Source organism: Myotis lucifugus, unplaced genomic scaffold (genome assembly GCF_000147115.1).
Source record: "Myotis lucifugus unplaced genomic scaffold, Myoluc2.0 scaffold_166, whole genome shotgun sequence".
Classification (NCBI taxonomy): Eukaryota; Metazoa; Chordata; class Mammalia; order Chiroptera; family Vespertilionidae; genus Myotis; species Myotis lucifugus.
In genome coordinates, this window is record NW_005871214.1 from 264,678 (window position 1) to 285,610 (window position 20,933).

Below are 20,933 nucleotides of genomic sequence, written 5' to 3' on the forward strand. Positions count from 1 at the left end.
TTATGCAGGCCGTAAGAACGGCTGTTCGTAGGATTGATGTCTCTGAGATCCTCTTCTATAGTGTTTGGTAGAAAACGATGTTCAAGAGATCCCCAAAGGGCCTTCCCTTTTTTGCCACCCTCCCACCCGCCCAACCCGCCCTGCCATCACCGCCTTTTATTTAACCTGGGTCCCGATGAGGACGTAAGGCACATGAGGCATGCAGTCCTTAAGCTCCGGGACCCATTCCTCCTGGACATTGTGGTAAGAGGCAGGATTTACGACCGAGAAGCAGATCAAAAACACATCCGTGTTGGGGTAGGAGAGCGGCCTCAGCTGGTTGTAGTCCTCCTGTGGGGAGAGCAGAGAGGTTGTACAGCCTGGTGAGGGGGGTCCCGTTTGGTGCAGTGGAATCCTGGCACAGGCAAGATTCCACAGACCCCGTTCCTTCCCCTGCCCCGGAATCTGGTGCTTGCTTATGTTACTAGAAATAAAGGAGCCATCAGTTAGGAGACACCTTTTTGTTGTGTGTGGAGATGATAAATTGCTCCCTTTTAAGATGAACTTTAAAAAAATATTTTTAACAGCTTTAGTGAGATCATTTACATACCATAAAGTTCACCCATTTAATGCGCATACTTCAATAAGGATTATTGCAATTCTGTCACATTGGAACTGTGTTGTACTGAATATGTTTTTAAATTAGTGGGCCATTGGCAAGGCACAGAAATTCTCTCCTTATACGATTTTTAAAAGTTGCATTTAAATTTAACTGAGAAAAGCTAACTAAAATGCAAAACAAAGAGTTGAAGAATTATGTTGTGTGAAGGTTTAGAGCTCAGAATTTGGGATTTGTTTCTAAGTCTACCTACCACCATAGGGTGACCTAATAAATAAAATGCCAGTTTAATTGTTTTCTCCCTAGAGACTTTTCCGACCAGAATATGCTAAGAACGCTCCTTTCCAGGCCATAACCTACAACTGTTTATGACACCTGCCCTTTTCACGTATTCCTCACACCCGGGGTGTCGTAAACAGAGCAGGACCTTGCTGATTTTTTCCTCATGCCCCACTTGTACTCTGGCCATGGCAAATATTCCATAAATGCTGTTGACTGATTAGATGACACCGGTCTTCAGTGACCTGCAAATGAACACATGGCTTTTTCATGGGTCACTTACTGCAATAGAATCATCTGGGGAGTTTTAAGACCATCTTGATGCCCTGTTAGCCAACTACCTCCCCTTACCCACTCTCCTACCCTGGGACAAATTAAATCAGAATACCCAGCTTGCATATCTGGGCATTCGGACTTCCTTGGTCTGGAGTTGAGAACAGTTATTTACATCATCATCATCATCATCATCATCTTCACCATCAAATATATATCAAGGACTCATTCCTAAGGGCATTGTTTCAAGCACTTACATGCATTATCCTGTTGAGTCCTCACCACTGGAATGATGGTACCATCACTGTCCACATTTCATAGAAGAGGAAGTTAAGGTTAAGAGAAGTTCAGCAACTGACAAATGTCACAGAACTATTAAATATCAGGATGGGATATTTAGCCTGAATCCAACTCTAGCTCTTAATCGTGACCACACTATTTGCTTCAGAATTTTAAGTGGCAGATTAAACATTTTCTTGAAAATTCAGTTACCCAGGAATTTTAATATAGACTCATGCTTTACCCAGGGAGCTAAGAAACTTAGAGACCACAGGGTATATATAATCTATTTCATGGCCTGCATCTATTAGAAAATACCACCAGATGGCAGCAAACACTGTATTTTTAAAACCTCAAAGCCAAAAAACACAACACAACTGGGAGCAATGTCACAGCTAGATGAGGTAGGAGCAAATAACTGGTAGTCGGAAAGGATCATGTTTATTTGACTTTCTACCCAGAAGCTATCAAATGAGTCCCTCCAGCTGAGGGGCTTCTGACCGTGTCCTTCATTGGGCCTTATCCTGCTCTGTATTCTGATCTCTCTTCTGTGGAAACGTTAGTCTTGCTGGGTTACTCCCTTTAAAAAGATGTATTAAGTGCCTCCTGAACATCTGTCACTGTGAAGGATGCTATACGAACTATAGAAAGTGAATAAGAATTGTCAATCCAGTCGGGGGAAAGAAATGAAAATATGGGAAACAACTCAATTTATGTGAAGTGAGACGGGTGAAGTATTTCTTGTTCTTTGTTAGCTCCATGATAATAGAATAATGAGAATCTTGATTTGACTGAATGATTTGACAGTCAGTACCGTGGCTCCCAAAAGCATGGTCCCCGACCAGCACCATTGGCATCACTTGGGAGCGTGGTAGGCATGTCCACTCCAGGCCCCGCCCAGCCCTCCTGGAGCTGAGGCTCTGGGGGAGAGGGGGCTGCACCCTCGGTGTCTCTGTGTGCCCTCCAGGTGACTCTGTGGCATCGCGTTTCAGAAACACGGGTCACCATGCTTCCCTTTCCCCTCAGCCAATTCTGTAGTTTAGGAAACCCAGGCCTAGACAGATGATCTAAGTGACTGTATTGGGACTAGAGAGCAAACATACCTTTAAAGAAGCCTCACACCTGGGCCGCCTGGGCTCTTTCAGCCCCCATTTGCCATTGGCCAGAGCTGTGAAATGTGGCAGGGGCTGGGGGTTAATAACAGGGACTCCTGGGGACTGAGAGCGGGCGGTGGGAGGTCGAGGGATGTGAATGTGTACCAGCTGATAACTTACGTGACTTCTATTTGTGACGGAGCACATTGTGAGCCTAGATTGGAGGTTGAGATGGTGTAAAGGGCTGAGAGGAGTGGATGAGGAGTCTAGCTGGTATTTGAAATTGAGAGTGGAAGACCAGTGCTTGAGTGCTTCTTGAAGGGACAGTGTTTTAATCTAAAAGAACTCAAATGGGGCTTTGGAGGGTTAAAGTGGACAAAGAGGCTGGGGTGAGGGTTGGGGTGGGAAATCGGGGGGGGGGGGGTGTTACGGAGGGATTTGGAGCAAGGTAGGCTTTGTACTTCCCACCTAACTTCACCCCAAAGGCAGGGGAGTGTTTGGTTTGAAGGCACACCTGGTGTTCTGGGAGGACTGTGGGTGACTATTAGAAAAGTTCAGGGACCAGCTTAGCATCAAATGGTGCAGGTGGTGAGTGAGACCATTAGACCAGCCCTCCTCAGACTTTATACACATTTGAATCCCCCGGGACCTTGGTAAAGTGCAGATTCTTATCCAGCAGCAGGTCTGGGATGAAGCCCAAGAGTTTGCATTTCTAACCACTTTCCAGGTCACGCTGACCCTGCTGGTCCAGGGACCACACTTGGAGTGGCAAGGACAGTGCATCGCACATTCCTTCCGCCTCTCTTATCCCCCAGTCAATTGGAAGTAGGAGTCTGCTTCCACGTCTTCTTGGGTTTAGGACATTTATCCCAGATTTTCAGCGCAAGTCTCATTTTCATATTATCCCATCAACACACTCATAGCTGTCAGGCGTGGCTTGGAAAATCTGGGCAACAAACCTAGGGCGGGAGTGTGGCACGGCGCTTAAGAGCATGGGCTAGGGAGGCACAGTCTCTGGGTTCAAATCTCACCCCGCCAGTGACTACTGTGTAACCTTGGGTAAGTTCTCTCTGCCTCAGTTTCTTCATCTATAAAATGGTTGGTAATAGTGTTGGCCTCATAGGACTCTGATGGGTATAAAATGTGCTAATATTTGTAGACCACTGAGAATAGAGCCCTGAGTGTAGTAAGTTCTTTAGTAATCAGGAGTCCATCCTCCATCCCGTGCCAACGATCGCTGCAGAGTCCTTATCCTCATTGGATAGCAGCGCTGAATCTGAAGTGAGCTTCTTCTAAACTGAGTAGTAACGAGACCCAAATGTTTACATGCTCTGGTCGAAACTCTGATTCAACGTCCCTACAGATTCATTTTTCAAAATTTGGGGGGAAGTAAGATCGTGTCCTAAGGTTACTTGTCATGTGGGGAAACTGCCATCTAACCCCCAATTTGCACACTTCTAAAACCACAGTAAGATGCGTGTGATTAAGAAAGGGTGGGTTACTCATTGAGGAAAAACAATTATTTTGAGGTTTTAGGCAAACTTTCCATGGAGGATTGATGCCAGGTTCTGTGCTCCAGATGGCCCCACTGGGTGAGCCAACAGCGAAGGGGAAGACTGACGTCCTTCCAAGTAGACCCTGGGTTGCCATTAATGAACCCCAGCTGTACTTGGCACCTCCCTTCCCCCATCTGTTTCATGTTTCTTCAGCCCATTGGGGAAAGGGGGCTTTAGAAATCAGGACTGGTGCAGGCCTGGCTGAGGCGTGCAGCTGATGACCTTCCTGCTCCCACATGCCCATGGTCACTGGTGACAGATAAGCTGCCGTGGGCTGCGGTTTCTCAGTGACACACCCATTCTGTGCTTGCCCACGTGCCAATCCTGTGGGGCTTGCATCAGGGAACTCTGGGATGTACCCTGCTGAGAACCAGACTCCTGACACCAAAAGATTCTTGTTCTTCCCTGGCAGCGCCACCAACAGCCACTTTTGCAGATGTTGCCTTTGAGATATGTCCATCCTGGAGTTTGGTCCGAGAGGCCTCAATCTGAGCAGCGCTTTGCCCATATGTAAGCCAGGGCCTACTCAGAGAAGGAGGCAAGACGTCTTAGTACCATGGCTGGCTCCACTCTAGGTGGTGGGAAGCGGGTGGGAGGACGCTGGGCGCAGAGCCATGAACTGGGAAAGACCCCTCTCCTAGCTTGGCATTCCTCAGCCTGCGAAGGGCCAGGCGTTGTTCCAGCGTCCCCACCCCAGCATCCTGCTCCCCATTGGCCTCTCACGATGCACTCTAAACAACAGGCCTGCAAGCACGTCATGGAAAAGTCGGCTCTCGGATTCTTTGAAGCTGAGCCAAAGACCTGAACTCTAGAGATCCCTTTCAGAGAGATGCTCAGAAATACACTCCTTGGGGCATGTGCCGGGCAGGATGAGGCGGCAAGCCCTCGAGGGATCTGGCTCACAGGCCTGGCCTTATTGCCTTCCCAGTGTGAGCTGAGGGGCAACATGCAGTCACCCTGAGAAACAGCCCTCATTTCATTGTCTAACCCAGTGATTTTCAACTGGTGTGCTGCAAGTATTTTTAAAACATGCAATACCTGACTAGTTAGGGGCACTGACACTTTTCCCTTAGATTGTCAAATAAAAAAGTGACAAAAGCCAACACAATAGCCATTCAGTGTAGCTGAATCAAAATTACACCTTTTTTTTTTTTTGTCAGATCGGCAAAAAGTGTAATATAGTCTTTGGTGTGCCCCAGAATTCTGGTAATTAGTTTATGAGATGAAAAGGGTTGAAAATCCCTGGCCTAACCTAATGTTTGGAATTCTAACCGATGAAGCAGAGTTCTGAAGACTGTTTGTAAAAGACTCTACTCCAAGTCCAAATATTAGTTTGTTTCAGGCTTTGGGGAGAGAGCTAATCTCTGACAGCAGCTGCCATGTGCTGGCAGTGTATGTGTGTGACTTCATTATGAACTGTCTTTATAAAGCACATGCTTGGCTGGCTTGTCAAGGGCTGGGTTAAGGTCTCAGTTGTGCCCAAGGCCAACAAAGTGCGGCCAAGTGGTGGAAACCAGGTCAAAAGATTTGTTCAGGGGTAACTTTGAGGGTAGAAATAATGAGTTCCTATCAATTTACCTTTCAGAACACGTGCTTTTTGAGGTTGGTTTCATCAACTCTGACCCAGAGTTAGCTCAAGCAAAGATGCGGGACACTGCTTTTTGGTTTATTCATGAAATGGAATTATGCACAGCAAGCCACCTTGCTGGGAACTCTATAGCCGGATTCAGTGACTAATTTCCTTTTTGTGGTTCAAAAAGGAATAAAGTTTGAGATCACGGCTCTTTCTTACTAGTAACTCTGGCCAAATGAGTATTTTTGAGTTATAGATGTTCCTTAGCCACATGACTGCAGCAACATTACTAGAATGTAACTGAGGAGGTGACTACTCTATCTGAGGCAGGGAGTGCAAATTTTGGGACAATGCTTCTAAATTAAATTTGTTATAAAGACTGATTGGCAGAGTCATAGAACCATGGGAATCAACTCAGGTAATATTTTTCACCACCTCTTCCTAACGCTAGGGACCATGCCTCAACCACCAAGGACTTCTAGAGGAGTACTTCTTGAATTTTAATGTGCACATGAATCACCTGGGGATCTTTTAAAAATAAATTTTAGAATGTGGTAGGTGGAGGTGGGGCCTGAGATCTGCATTCCTAATAGGGTCACTTGTGACATGGATGATGCTGGTCATTGGACCATATTGTGAGTGACAAGGATGATGTACAGAGCAGTAGCAGTATCACCAGGAAACGTGTGAGAAATGCAAATTCTTGAGCTCTACCTGTAGAATAAGAAACTGGGGCTGGGGCCCAGTGGCTGGTTTTTGTGTGACTGTGATGCCCGTTCAAGTTTGAGAACTGGTCTACAGAATGAACTACCTGTCATCCTTAGTGTAACGAATTTCAACATTTAATAATCCTTTACTGCTGAAAGGTTTCCCTTAGGTCTAGCTTCAAATCATTTTGCTTAATTACTCTATTCCTTTTAGCCTTTCTTGGAGTCATCTTTTTTATTTTTAATCCTCACCTGTTATTTTCCATTGATTTTCAAAAAGAGGAAGGGAGAGAGAGAAGAACATTAATTGGTTGCCTCCTGCACGCATCCCTGTTGGGATCAAACCCACAGCCTAGATCAGTGATGGCGAACTTATGACACGCGTGTCAAAGGTGACACGCGAACTCATTTTTTGGTTGATTTTTCTTTGTTAAATGGCATTTAAATATATAAAATAAATATCAAAAATATAAGTCTTTGTTTTACTATGGTTGCAAATATCAAAAAATTTCTATATGTGACACGGCACAGGAGTTAAGTTAGCGTTTTTCAAAATGCTGACACGCCGAGCTCAAAAGGTTTGCCATCACTGGCCTAGCTCGTTGCAAATGCAAATGCCCTGATTGGAAATAGATCCCACAGCCCTTGTGATGCACGGGATGATGCCCAACCAACTGAACCACTGGGCCATCTTTTAAAGTTGGAGTCATCTTTTAAAGTTCCTAACCATAGAATTTGAGGCCTCGAGGAAAATGTAAGACATGTTCTGATTCTTTATCCTCGTGTTTTATGTTCCCCTATGAGCCTTGTCTACCTCCGAGCTTTCAAAGTAGCTGCTGGAAAACATTAAAGTGAAAGTTAAGTTGAAGAAATACCTAAAACCATTTGTTGTTATATTTTATCCGTGCTCATCACTTTCCCTGGTGTCAGAGGTTTAGGTCATTCTGCTTTCTTCAATTTGGTGTTTAAAGATATTTTTGCACTGCCTTAGAGCTTCAACTCCTATACTAGTATTGTCTATTTTTTTTTTCTATAAAGGACAGAGCAGTGGGAAAAAAGAATTGAACTCCACACGAGCTTTTAAACCATTTTATTGAATTTGAAATTAAATAGAGGCCTGGGGAGGTTGTTCTGGGGACAATTAACGCACAGAAGCTAACAATTGCATGGACTGCTATACAAGAGGGAGGGCATGAGGGGCACAGAGCACTTTTTAGAAGGCACGGGAAACAGAGGTTTCAGAGTCAGGCAATAATTCTTGCTGTACAGAACTTTTCAAACTGGATTTAATATCTATAAAATATGACTACAGGTGAGAAGGCTGTAAACTCCTCTTTCTTTAAGGCTGTGAGTCCCTGATGAAGGGAGACACCCCAATGATTATGTGATTGAGTTTGGCAACTCCAGACCAAAGAGCAGCGTACCCTTCTTGCTGGAATGCTTTCTGGTGGAGGAGTAGCCAAGTATGAGCTGCACTGAGGCCCCTGTACTTAGCTCAGAGGAGACAAACCAATTTTCCCATATTGGGCATCTGGGGGTATCCTGTCCTAGTTCTGTGTCTTGGTATTACTGTGAGTTTCCACTTCCTGAGAGTAGATGGCCCAAAGAACCATCTGCTGATGAGTGGAAACTGGATGCTCTTAGAAGCCTTGAGTCTGGAGCTAAATTTTCTAGGTTCCCCACTTCCTAGACCTGCCCAACATTAGCCTTTGATGTCCCACAGACATTTATACAGTGGTCCTTGCAAATGCATACAGAAATCCCAAATAAAATTCCATTTACTATTTTTTTTCTAGTATAGAGCTTTCAAGTTGAGCAGAAAGACATATATCCAGATAATTGGGGGGTGGGGGGAGACAAATGTACTAGTATAACGATAAATAACAATTACCAGGAAACTCACAGTGGGAAAGAGTATGGTCAGATGTTCACTCCAAAGGACTTAAGATGTAAAACTAAACAACCCACTGATTTTAACCTTAATAAATGACCCAAGACATATGGTAACAAAAGCTCTATCAAAGAAATTGGCCCACAGCTATCAAATGCTTAACCACTTCCTCTCCAACCCATGAATTTATAACATTAGAAACTTTTCATAATGAAGTATAGGGTGTTAGGAAAGAAAGTGATGGTGGCATTTTCACCAAGTAGAGCAGTGGTTCTCAACCTTCCTAATGCCATGACCCTTTAATACAGTTCCTCATGTTGTGGTGACCCCCAATTTCATTGTTACAAATTGAACATAATTAAAGAGTAGTGATTAATCACAAAAACAATATGTAATTATATATGTGTTTTCCGATGGTCTTAGGCGACCCCTGTGAAAGGGTCGTTCGACCCTCAAAGGGGTCGTGACCCACAGGTTGAAAACCGCTGAAGTAGAGCATGTGCTAACTGATTAAGTGTTGAGAGTTCTAGTTCATTGCTTTACGTTAATGGTTGGCCAGGTTTTCCAACTTGAAGAAACATATCTGACAGAGTGAGAATATTTCAAAACTCTTAGAGAATTGAGAGTCAACTTCTAGTTATTCAGTTATTCACTTTTGGAAAACATCTAGTTCTGGCTTTTCTTTTTCCCAACACTTACTCTATCTTCTTCCTACCCCTCACTCACTATCCCCTATCTCATTCTGAACCTTTTCACAGCTCGTTAGGCAATTCAAATAAAGGGTGGGCAAAGAATATAATGCAAAAATATAATGGGTGAAACTCAAATTTGAAATTGACTCGGTAATCCTAGATCTGGAATTGGTATGGGTAGGAAGAACTTGAGAGTCTTGGCCAAATACATTCTTTTGGTTATTGTTAGTCATCAATCAATGAATGAATGATTATTTGCCTATTAACATCTTGAATCATGAATGGTTTGGTTTTTTGTAATTATAAATATTTTTAAGATATTAAGAATATGCTTTGGTTGTCATTTAGGTAGATAATAAATTTGCCCCCAATGATCAGAAGAGGTAATATCTATTGAATGAACCAATATAATAAAAATAAATCAAGATAATAATAAATCAAGATAATAAAAATATACCTGTCCTGCCGTGTCATATAGTCCGAGCAAGTGTTGCTTGTCTCCCACGGTCACAGTAACTAGGGGAGAAGAGAAGAGGAGAGCCCATAAATACAAGCTTCAATCAGGAGCCTTCACATTTCTCTATGCCAACATCTCTTTGGGCAGCGAGGATAAGCATATGCCTCATCCATGTATATTGATGACAGCATGATTTCCAAATGAAAGACAACCTTGCACCCTAATGGGTTTGGCTCAGTGGATAGAGCGTCAGCCTGTGGACTCAAGGGTCCCAGGTTTGATTCCAGTCAAGGGCATGTACCTTGGTTGCGGGCACATCCCCAGAAGGGAGTGTGCAGGAGGCAGCTGATCAATGTTTCTCTCTCATCGATGTTTTTAACTCTCTATCCCTCTCCCTTCTTCTCTGTAAAAAACCAATAAAATATATTAAAAAAAAAGAAAAGACAACCTTGGGCTGCAGTAAGAGTGGATGGGCTGAGCCAAGTCCAAATTTTTCAGATGAGATTGTTATTGGGGGAAACTGGGGTATCATTTTCCCAGGGACTGCCAGGGTTGGAGTCCTTACGATATCTGGAGAAAAAGAATTTTCTGAGACTTGCATGTGAAGATCAGTGATTTTTATTTGCATGGGATTACATCCCTGGGTTTCTAAAGTCCCGTTTCCCTTAATCCGGTCCTGGAAGAAGTATAATTGTGGTTACAGTAGAGCTAAAAGCAAAGCTAGTGCCCAGGGTTTCCTTTCCATGTTGCAGCCGGGTCCAGTTCAGCAGCAGGCTAATTTCAGTCCATTAGTTCATTGTGTGTGGGGTCCACATGGCCTGCAGGTGAGCCAAGAGAGCAGCGCCCCCACCCCACAAAAGAGTCCCAAGAGGACAAAGAGAGAGAACTTCTTTGTTCAGGAGATTAAATATTCCAAATTTCTTGCCCTTGCAGTGGCCACACCCATTCTGGCCAATGACCTATTCCTGGTGTGACTGACAGGAAAGTACCCTCCGTATGTCACCCCAACTTTACTGGGCATTTGTCTATCTTCCCTTGCTGGACCCCTGGAGAGTGCAAAATTGTAGCTTCCTGGCAAAGCTGCCCAAATGACATGCTTATAATACTTGGCCTTCCCTTTGCTCTTTTCCTGTTCTTAATAACTAGGTTAATTACAATGATATCAAGATGAATATCATTGGTGACACTAAGGCACTCTGTAGAATTCTCATTGATTCTTATTAAGCCTTAAAATATTAAGCTCCTGAAGGAAAAAAATGCTGAACTTTTTATTGGTTATTTTTTCATTTTGTTTGGTTTGAGCCATCTTTCAGGACACAGAATTGTGTAAGCAATCTGTTAGAAATGTCTGTTTTTATCTGTCTTTGAAATGTTAATAAAACCCCCAAAACAAAGAATATTAACCCACCTGCATATTTTATAATCTATAAGGCAGAGCAAATAATGAAACAAGATGGACTTCATATTTATTTTTAAAAAGTTTCTTAAATGGAATATTCCCGTGCTTTAGCTCAACTAATTCATTATAATTTTGAACCTCAGTTGCAGGAAGACATGTTGTATGGGTTCAGTTTCAGATACCTAAAGGGTGTATGTAGAGTGAAAAGTGGAGAGTTTGATTTACCCAGCAGGCCTACTGCTTTGCCAAGCAATTGCATCCAAAAAATGAGAATAGAGGGATACCATCCACTCTGTACATGTCTGGAAATGAAATAAAGTCTCAACTTGAAACTAAACTGAGATTGAACAGATTGAAAGCATAATACACTTCTCTTGGTGAGTGGAAAGAGCAAAGTTAGATTTCTAAAAAAATTTAATTTCTCTTTGGAAAAAGGATGTAAAATAATAAAGGAGAATGTGATTTTTCCTAGTTGATTAAAAACTGCAAATGCAATGTAAAGGTGCCTTCTACCATTAGCTATGCAGGAAAGAGAAACTGAATTAGCAATCTTTTATTTTTATTTATTGATTTTAGAGAGAGAGGAAGATAGAGCTAGAGAAAGATCTATTTGTTGTCCCACCTATTTATGCATTCATTGGTAGCGTCTTGTATGTGCCCTGACTGGGGATCAAACCCACAACCTTGGTCTAGTGGGGCTGACACTCTAACCAACTGAGCTACCCAGCCAGAGCTGAATTCGCAACCTTTTAACCAGTTAACTGCCACGATATTTTGAATTTAATTAAAAAAGGTCCACCACTTGTGTCTATAGACGCTTATGGCGTGCAAATGGTTAAAACCCTATCTCCAACATATTCTCTAGTCTGCTGCTCAGAGTTGCTGATTTGGTACTGATTTGACTTTTATTTGTTTTCAGGTTGATGGGCTACATGTATGCAAAGTACTTCTTAAGGGGCTCATTCTTTGCAAAGCACCTGTTTAAAAGCACTGCCTCCACAGACACGGAATTTTTTTTTTTTTTTAATTTACACAGGTCCACATGTGTTAAGTTTGACAACCTCGCTGTAGCCGCTCAGCTTTTAAACGTGCACTTTAACGTGGTGAACCCGGCTCCATCCAACCCTGGTGACAACACTGACAGAAGGGATTTTAAACCTTTTTACGTCCTTTCAAACGCCAGGCTAGTGATGGAAGTGGAGGTGAGCCGGCGTGGCCCTCACTCTTGGCCCTGCTCTGTTTTTCTCTTCCTGAATGCTTTTGCGTAAGTCCAGCCCTATGTTCCTGAACTCTGCCTAAATGCTTCCTTTCGTGGCCAACTCACTACCTAGTCACGGATCAGGAACCAAGGGAAGAAGTCCAGCCATTTCCAGGAATTTCCTACCTCTACCAAGCCCAGTGCATGCCGGTCAGGGGCAGCTGTTCCAAGGACCCCTTTGGGCCATGCCACGACCTCCAGGCCCAGAGCCTCCTGTGGCGCAAGCCCTAGCCGCTGTCACCCCAGGCTCCACCGAGAGCTGCAAACATTCCTGAGCAATGGCCTTGACCTTTGCCACGGGAGCCCTGAAGCTCCTGCTCGGGTTTTCAGAGAACCATTCCCTCAGCCTGCTTGTCCCCAGGCCTCCCCCTTTTCTCCCTTGGCAGCGGTGGGGCCAGCGCCACCCCAGGAAGGTGGCACGGGCCGAGAGCCTTCTCCTCCCTCTAGCCTCCCCCCTTCCAGGGGCTTTTGTGTTCCTGGTCCTGGTCCTCTCACTACAGGGAGTAGGAGGCTTGTCGGAGCGTGGAGAGGAGGGGTTACCAGCAAGGCGCGGGCAGGGTGCAGCACAGGAAACGCCAAGCCAGGGCAGCGTGGAGAGGCTGGGAGCTCCCTGGAGGGGTATGACTGTGCGTGCGTACGTACGTGCGTGTACGTACATGTGCGTGTGCGTGTGCGTGCTGTGGGGCGTGGGAACGCCAGAGGGGCCTGCTGGGTGTGCGCATGCGCACTGCTGGAGCGCGGTCAGAGAGGGCTTTCCGGAGGAGGTGTGTGAGCTCAGTCCCCAGGATGGCCACAGGTTCCCCAAGGTGCCTCCGCAGAAGGGATAAGGGCGGTCCAGGAGCCACCAGGGTGTGCTGGGGGCGGGGCACGGGGTGGCGCACCAGCTCCCTGGGGTGCATGGGGAGATGGGGCAGAAGAGGTGGGCATGCAGGGTGGGGCTATGCTGATTCACGAATGCAGCCTTTATTCGGAAGGCTTTGTTGATCAATGAAAGCCCCCAATTCTTCTCCCCCCCCCCCCCCCCAAGAAAGTGAAAGAGAAGGAATGAAAACAATTTCCTTGGGTTCTGGCAAATGGCGGGAAGATGGAGGATGACATGTTGGGGTAGAAGTGGTGTGGTTTTCAGCTCTGCTGGGCAGTGGCTGTCTCCTCTGTGTGCTCGGCCAGCTTTGCTGGAGGAATTGAAAGGAAGGGAGCAGGGCTTGTGCCCCTGGCTCTGGAAGTCACTTTTATTCTCCCTTCTCTGCCCTTTCATTTTCCCATTCTATCGGAAGATAAGTGGATCGCACAGCTGATGCTAGAGAACATCTAGGGACAGCCAGAGACAGATCCAGGCGTTAATCACAGATGTGGGTGGTCCAAATGGCTTTGTGAGCCCTTATCTTGGACTAGCAGTGGAGGCCTTATTGTTGCCAACAGGCTGCAGTGTCCTCTGAGGCCCCTCAGTTTGGAAATGAATCAGCCACAGCAGCACGAAGGCAGGTGTGCCCTAAAATGCTAACAGTAAATGTAGTGAGGTTGAAAGAGCAGGATCTAAGTCAGGTGGGTCTCATTACAATCCTGCCTTTGCTATTCGCTGTCTGCGTGACCTTGGGAAAGCCCCCTAGCATCTCTGAGCCCCTGTTTCCTTATTTGTTAAAAATGGGGATAGCGTTGCCTACCAAAGCGAGGACTTGTGAGAAGGAAATTAAATGAGAAAATGCCTGGCACACAGCCTGGCCTATCCATAGTGGGTGACGAACAACTGTTCTTTTCTCTCCTTCAGCAAATGCTTATTAAACCTCTTCTAAGGACTAGTCTCTCTTGCTCTCCACTGTATACCCAGTGCACATTAACTGGCACATAGTAGGGTCTTAATATTTGTGAATTACTGGTCACTTTCTGTCCTAAACAGTAGCTATTTAGATATTTGTCTTATATCTCCAACTGGACAGGAAGGTCCTTGAGAACAGGATTCCCGTACCCCATGTCCCACACAGTACGCAGCACAGATCCTGGCAAGCGTAGTAAATGCTGAACACAGAAATGGAGCACCAGGGGCAACTCAGGCAGAGGAGAGTCCTTCAAACTGTGCAGACCTGCAGTTTGAGGCTCCTGGCAAGGCCTAACTGCTGGGAAGTGCCCGCAGCCAGCAAATCTGCCTGGCAGACAGCAGTCAGGCTGAAATCCCAGATCACCTTCTCTTCTCAGACTCTTAGCGTTGTTTCTGAGTTTAGAGAGGTTTTAAAGAGAGTGGGTCATATGACATGCTCAGACGGTTCTCTCCACAAAGTGTGAAAAGTTGTCAGTGACCCGTTAAGTATGTAAAATGGAGGCCTTCTTTGTAAACCTTTTGCTTCCTTGTGTTTCTTCTTTGTGCAGATTGAAGTGGCCTCTGTGAGTTGGAGTGAAGTCCAAGTCCTGGCTTTGATTTCTTTCACTCAGAGAGAACTTACCCCCCTCAGCAATTCGGCCACCTCACAAAACTCCGTGTCCTTTGCAGGATGAGGACGTGTTGTCATTCCCTGTAAACCAGCCCAGCCCGCCAGTCTAGCCCATCCGCAGCCATAGGAACCTGGTTTAAAGCCCCTTTCTTGCTGGCTGGAGGGCTGGCCATCTCAGCTGCCAAGAATGGGCTTATGAAATCCATCTTGTGAATATATGATGAATCCTGAAAACTCGAAGGCTGGAAATGTCAGGCCACTTAGGAGGAAGCCTCGAAGTGCCCTTCCATTCCCAGCATATAGCCAGCTGACTGCATCACTCATGTCGACTGTATTCTATATGGCAGGTAGAATGAGGCAGACCTGATGAGGTGGGTGGATGTAGTACCATAAAGGTGCTATCTTGGAGGAAGAAACACTAGATTATAGACATAGCAAGAAATAGAATTTTAAGAAAGTTAATAACATGACTCTCATGGAAATATAGGATGAGGGTATGTCAAAGATTTATGAACTCAATAATGAGAGGACCAGTAAGATGATAAATCTTGTTCAAAGGGCATTTCGAGGAAGTGGGCATACATAGGTACTTAAGAAGCAAAATGTTAGAATAAGATGGCTACATTCAATAAAAAGCTGGTTACTGTCCTGTGGAAAAGACAGCCTTTGGTGTTTTCTTTTATACTAAACAGTAATTATTGGCATCTCTACCCAACAAGATTTACAAGTTAGCATGCAGCTTCAGAAAGTCTAAGCTTTTAGTTAATAGTAGAATCAGATGAAGGTGTATTACCCTAGATTGTTACTTCTTGGGGGAGGGTGTTAAACACTGCCCCAGCATGACATTGGACATGGGAAAGACAATTGCATGCACTTTGCCTTACAGTGGGGCCTTGACTTACGAGTTTAATTCGTTCCGAGACCGAGCTCGTTAACTCAAATTACTCTATCAACTCAATGCAAAAAATCAGCGGAGAGACAGCTGGTATCTCAAAAAACTTGTTAGTCGGGACACTGGTAAGTCAAGGCCCCACTGTATATCCAAGTTTCAGATAATTTTTCTCCATGCCTGAATTCAAGTCCCTGCTTTGCTACTCATTTGGGGAGATTTTGGGCAACTCTGGTATGTCTCCCTCTCACCTGAAAAATGAACAAATCATGTTTATCCTAAAGGTACATAAAAACTCTTTATACGTTATTGAGAAGTCAGGGGGTAATCATCACAGCAGCTTGTCTGTGTCTAGGGGGTGGCAAGAAATGGGGAGTTTAAATGGAAACTCACAATCCTGACCCTCATCATACTTGCTGATTGGATATCTTCAGCAGCATCCATTGACCACCGCCCCTTCCCGTCCCCCCAGCCCACCCCGTCCTCCTCTGAACTGACCCTCATCCGCTGCTCTGCTTCCTTCCTAGAAGATCTTGTCTGGGACTGACTCACCTCGCTCCAGTGTCCACTCTTGGGGGAGCTTGTGTGTTTTTGTGACCTGGTTTAAACCTCCCAAATATGCATGCACATTTTATAAGGAACCAAATATGCATGCACATTTTATAAGGAACCAAATATGCATGCACATTTTATAAGGAACCATTTTATAAGAAGCCTCTGGGATGAGAGTCACCTCAAGTTAAAATAAGTTAGAAGCCAGTATGAAACTAGAAATAAACAATACATTTTCATAAACAGGAATGGTGGCAAATTCCTTCCTGGTGAGGTATCCATCCCACATACGTGATCCTCTTAATGTGGCTTGAAACCCTTCTTACTCGTCTGCATGGCTCACCTCAGCCTGCTCTTTTCCCTTATTTGCTAAGAATGCTTCTTGTTTTCTGAGCAGCAGACTGTGTGTGTGTGTGTGTGTGTGTGTGTGTGTGTGTGTGAAATAAAAGTTGCTTGTGGCTCAGGGAAGTCTCTTATTTGACAGGCTGACACGAGGTCCTGTTTCTGTAGAGCAAAGAATGAGGAGAAAATCTAATAAGCTTCCTGAAAATCTGTTAGGACTCTGAGCTGAGGGCTTGCTTTTGTGAGGTCTGTGTATTCATCCTGCAGTAACGAGAGTCCATTTGAACAGGGTAATGCATCTGCCATGCATCTTCCCTCCATGGTCATGTTTCTTTGATCTGTTAGGTATGCCTGTAGTTATTCCAAGTTGAAACCACCAGGAATTTAAGACAGAAGAACTGGTTGGAGCCCTCAGCTTATTGTGAAATAACTCTGGGGCCTTGAGCAAGCCACAGCTTCCCTATGTCTACATATTTTTTTTTTTTACTGGCAGAATGGAATTTACTGAGGAGCAGAAGAGATCATGAATATGAAAATTTTGTACACCAAAGCTTACACAAATGTAAGGTGGCATACGGAGCACATGGCTTCTTAAATAACAACACTTGGGAACAGAGGTTGCTGGAATGAAGTTGCACTGGTTCTGGGTGTGGGAGGCTGTTCAGGAAAGATCTTTCCTTGCCAGTACTTGTTTGATGATGGAAGAGGAGGAGGGAGGGTGTGGAGAAAAGAGAAGGGGAGCACTTGGAACTGACTGGGGATGGGGCCAAACCGAAGACAGAGCCATGATTCCATGACATCCACATCCTGGAATTTCAGAGACTTGCTTGGCCTCACCCTTCCTCCCTCAACATTTGCTTGGTCTCCATGCCCTGCCAATTCTACTTGCTAAATATCTCCAGAACCTAACTCCTCTTTCCCATCTCTGTAGCTATCTCACTGCAGCCCCTTACCCCCATTACAGAGGGCTCCCGGTCCACATTCGTTCTCCAGACTCCATCTTCTGTGCTGCCTTTTCCTCACTGCCACCAGTCCCACAGCTGTGGCTCCGTCGTCTCTAAGATACAATTCAAATACCTTCAAGAGTGCATGAAATCTTTGTAATCTGGCTTCTGGTTTACCTTTCCAGATCTCTTTTATTTTTTACTGTCCTACAATCCAGACTGGTTGCAGTCTGTCATACTCATGATGCCTTTGCTTAAGCTGTTCCATGTTCTTGGGAAAAGAAATTCTAGAATGCTTTCCCTATACTTGTCAGCCTAGAAAACTCCCATGACCTGGAAAACTCACTCCCATAACTCCTCTTTGATGCCCACCAAGTACCTTAAGCCCCTTTTCCATGCTTACTTGCCCTTTGGGCCATAAAGTGCTGTGCGTTATTCATTCTCATGTTCCAGCATCTAGAATGGGCCTGGCACATAGCTCCATAAATAGGGGTTGAGAGACTGACAGTGCATTAAACTCCAACCAAACTGGAGGTTTTCTCTGAGGCATCTATTTTCTCTAGATTAATCTTTGGCATTTCCTAAAGGGTCACCGTGAGTGTTCCTGGACACTAAGGGGCAGGATGGAGTCACCAGCGATGACATTCTACACTAATGCTAGCCTGCTTGCTGTGAGGGGATGCCATGGGAACGAGGCTGTCCTGAATGGCCTCTGTGCTTGGGGCACTTTCCCACTTTCCCTGGCAACTTTCACCAGCTCCAGGGCTGCCGACTCCAGGCCAGTGAGGCAGGGCTAGGGGCAGGGCTACTGCCAAGGTGTCCTGTGGGTCACTGTGACTGCAAGTTATAGTAGTCAGACTTCCTGGCGGCAGCCACAGAGTACAGGGAGCAGTCTTTTCATTAAGACTTTGGGAAAAAGTGACTGCATTATAAATGAATCCTGCGTGTGGAGGCTTGTGGTCTGCAAACCGGAGCATACTTTTTTTTTGCAGGATCCCCTGAATAAAGAAATCTTACAAAAATGCAAGCTCCTTTAGTCATGTTCATATATGGCTAGGAACCCACAAGAATCAAGCTGCCATTGAGGGACGGTAGGATAAATACCTAAATTAGAGGCAGAAACTTTAGGTTTTAGCCTCCACTTTGACTTGGTGATCTAAATGCACCATGGCAGCCACCAGGGGAGCGAGTTAAAAACACAGATTCGTGATTGCACACTCTACCCCTAAGATTCAGAGGAAACAGGTGTGGGGTAGGGTCCAAGAGTCTGCATTTTGATCAGATTCTCCAGGCGAGTGATTCAGATCTCAACCTCAGGTTCTTCATCATTACAATTCTGAGACTAATAACTCAATTACTTTATAGTATTCCATCCACTTTAGACAGGTTTTATGAATAATAGATGAAGTAACATAAAGGAAAAAAAACTTAAAGTTTATAAACTCCTACAGAGAGATTATCTTTCTTATTATATCTGTCTCACAGTACAGAAGTAGGCAGTCTGTTTGTAGCAACTCTCTCCCCTTCTTGTCTAGAAATAATCACAGAGGAAATTCAAACACCAGGTGTTGATAAAAGTGGAAGAGTGTGTTCCTACCAAGAGTTTTAGAAGAATTATTAGGCTCATAAAAATTCTATCAGGTACCAGCTATAACTAGTTAGAAAAAATGATGGAAAGTATTATTTTCACGACAACAACAAACGCTATAATGTGTCTAGTAATGTGCAAGACCTTTAAGAGAAACAGCAGAGGAAGCACTTTGTTGAGATACATAAAGGAAGACAGATGGGGAAGCAGCTCATGGTCTTGGGTTGGAAGCTCTGTGTTGTAAAGATGTTACAGCTCCCCAGTTAATAAGTTTAAAGTAATTCTGATAGGATTTTTGAGTTTGGGAACTTGACAGAGTGATTATATTTGATACATAAGTATGTTTACTAGTCAATAAGGATAATAATTCAGAAGCAAATAAAGAATGAAGACAACTTATAAACAAACACAGGGCCAATAAATACTGGAGTAAAAATAATTCAAATTAAACAAGATGAAATCTTTGGCCTGTCAAATTGACAAAGACGATGAATGAGACCCAGTGCTGGTGAACACGCGATGATGCGGCACTCACATACTGCTGCAGGAAACGTAAATTGGTTCAAGTGGTCTGGCAAACTGTTTGGCAGGATAGATCGAAGGCCTAAATGTGGGTCTATCTCTGACTCAGCAAGCCTATTTCTGCAATGTACTCCCAGTAATAATCATACAAGCGCACAACAATATATACAAGTAAAGGCTGTTCATCAAGTGTTTATTATAGCTGACAGCTGGACACAACCTAGATATTCAAGAGTTGGTGATTGGTCCTCATCAGTTATGGGGAAACTTACTATGTAACTTTAAAAAAATATTTTTATTGATTTCAGAGAAGAAGGGAGAGGGAAAGAGAGATAGAAACATCAATGATGAGAGAGAATCATTGATTGGCTGCCTCCTGCACCCCCCACACTGGGGATTGAGTCTGCAACCCAGGCATGTGCCCTGACCAGGAATCAAACCGTAACCTCCTGGTTCATAAGTTGACACTCAACCACTGAGTCATGCTGGCTGGGCTATGTAACTTTTTAAAGAATATTGAGGAATATGGTAAAGTATTGAGGATATAATGCTAGATGGTAGGAGATAAAATTCTACATTGTATATGTTAATCAGAAAAAGGATATTTGGGTGCCCAACAATTGTGGTTATGTTGTTGTTATTACTGTTATATACAGATTTGATTAAATGTCATCACATTTAAGTTAAATTGTCTCCCATCACTTGACTTCTACCAATTCTTCTTGGTCCTCTCTGATTCTGTCTTAGGCTTGTCTTGATTTACTTTAGGCTGTAGGGCCGACCTTGTGTTTTTATGAGTAGAACATGTGATGAATAGGACTGCTGCAGTGCAGATTTATAAACCGTGTATTACAGAGCAGCTTATCTTTTTCAGAGAATTATGATGAACCACTAATGTTTTACCTATACTTGCTTTTGGAAGGTACCAAGGAAATATTGTGCATTCAAAGATGCTAGAATCTGCCAAAAACACATTGACTGCATACCGAAAGAAGTATATGAGCTGTAAAGACAACAGCAGTAAATTGGTTCTAAATATAGCCCTTTATTGACAATGTCTAGGCCTATCAAAATGAACTAGTCAAGTGAATGAATATTTGGAGTGTGTGTTTCTGCTCTCAATAACTTATTTTCCACAGTATTATAAGATAATTTGGAGATCGTTAGGAGATTGTTTCTACTGTGCGTGGTGGTTACTCTAGATTATACTTACTTGTCTGCCTGATTGTTACTCAGGATCCTAGCATTTTATGTATTTGTAAGTTTTTCTTTTTATTTCACTTATTTTAGTCTAATATCACTAACCAGAATAGGTGCTCTTTTCTGTAACTATATATTTTTTTTACTTTTTAATATTTGTTGGTTAATTATGATTAAAGAAAGATGTATGTATGACAGTTTGAGATAAAACAGTTCTTGGGTCCTTTCTGCAATGAATACGTGGGAGCCCATCTTATAACTTTATTTTCTCAAAGTTTATATAAGGTAACACCTACCACTTTTATGTCCTTGTTTACATATTTTCCCAACAATTGTTTTCCCCCAAAACATCTAAAAATAAAAGTATATTTTGGATGCTTATCAGCAATGTAAGGTTCATGGCTAACCAGTCCTGTT

At 43.9% G+C, this 20,933-nt stretch overlaps 1 protein-coding gene across 1 annotated transcript in view; it reads right to left on the bottom strand.

Moving 5' to 3' along the window:
- The window catches only part of RHOJ (ras homolog family member J), an 81,270-nt gene that overhangs the window by 14,164 nt on the left and 46,173 nt on the right, over positions 1–20,933 (bottom strand). The window contains exons 2-3 of the mRNA XM_006096023.3: positions 9,400–9,458; positions 166–330 (exon numbers count right to left, since the gene is read on the bottom strand). Of these exons, the coding sequence (XP_006096085.1) occupies positions 166–330; positions 9,400–9,458 (224 nt within the window). The remainder of the gene's footprint in view (positions 1–165; positions 331–9,399; positions 9,459–20,933) is intronic.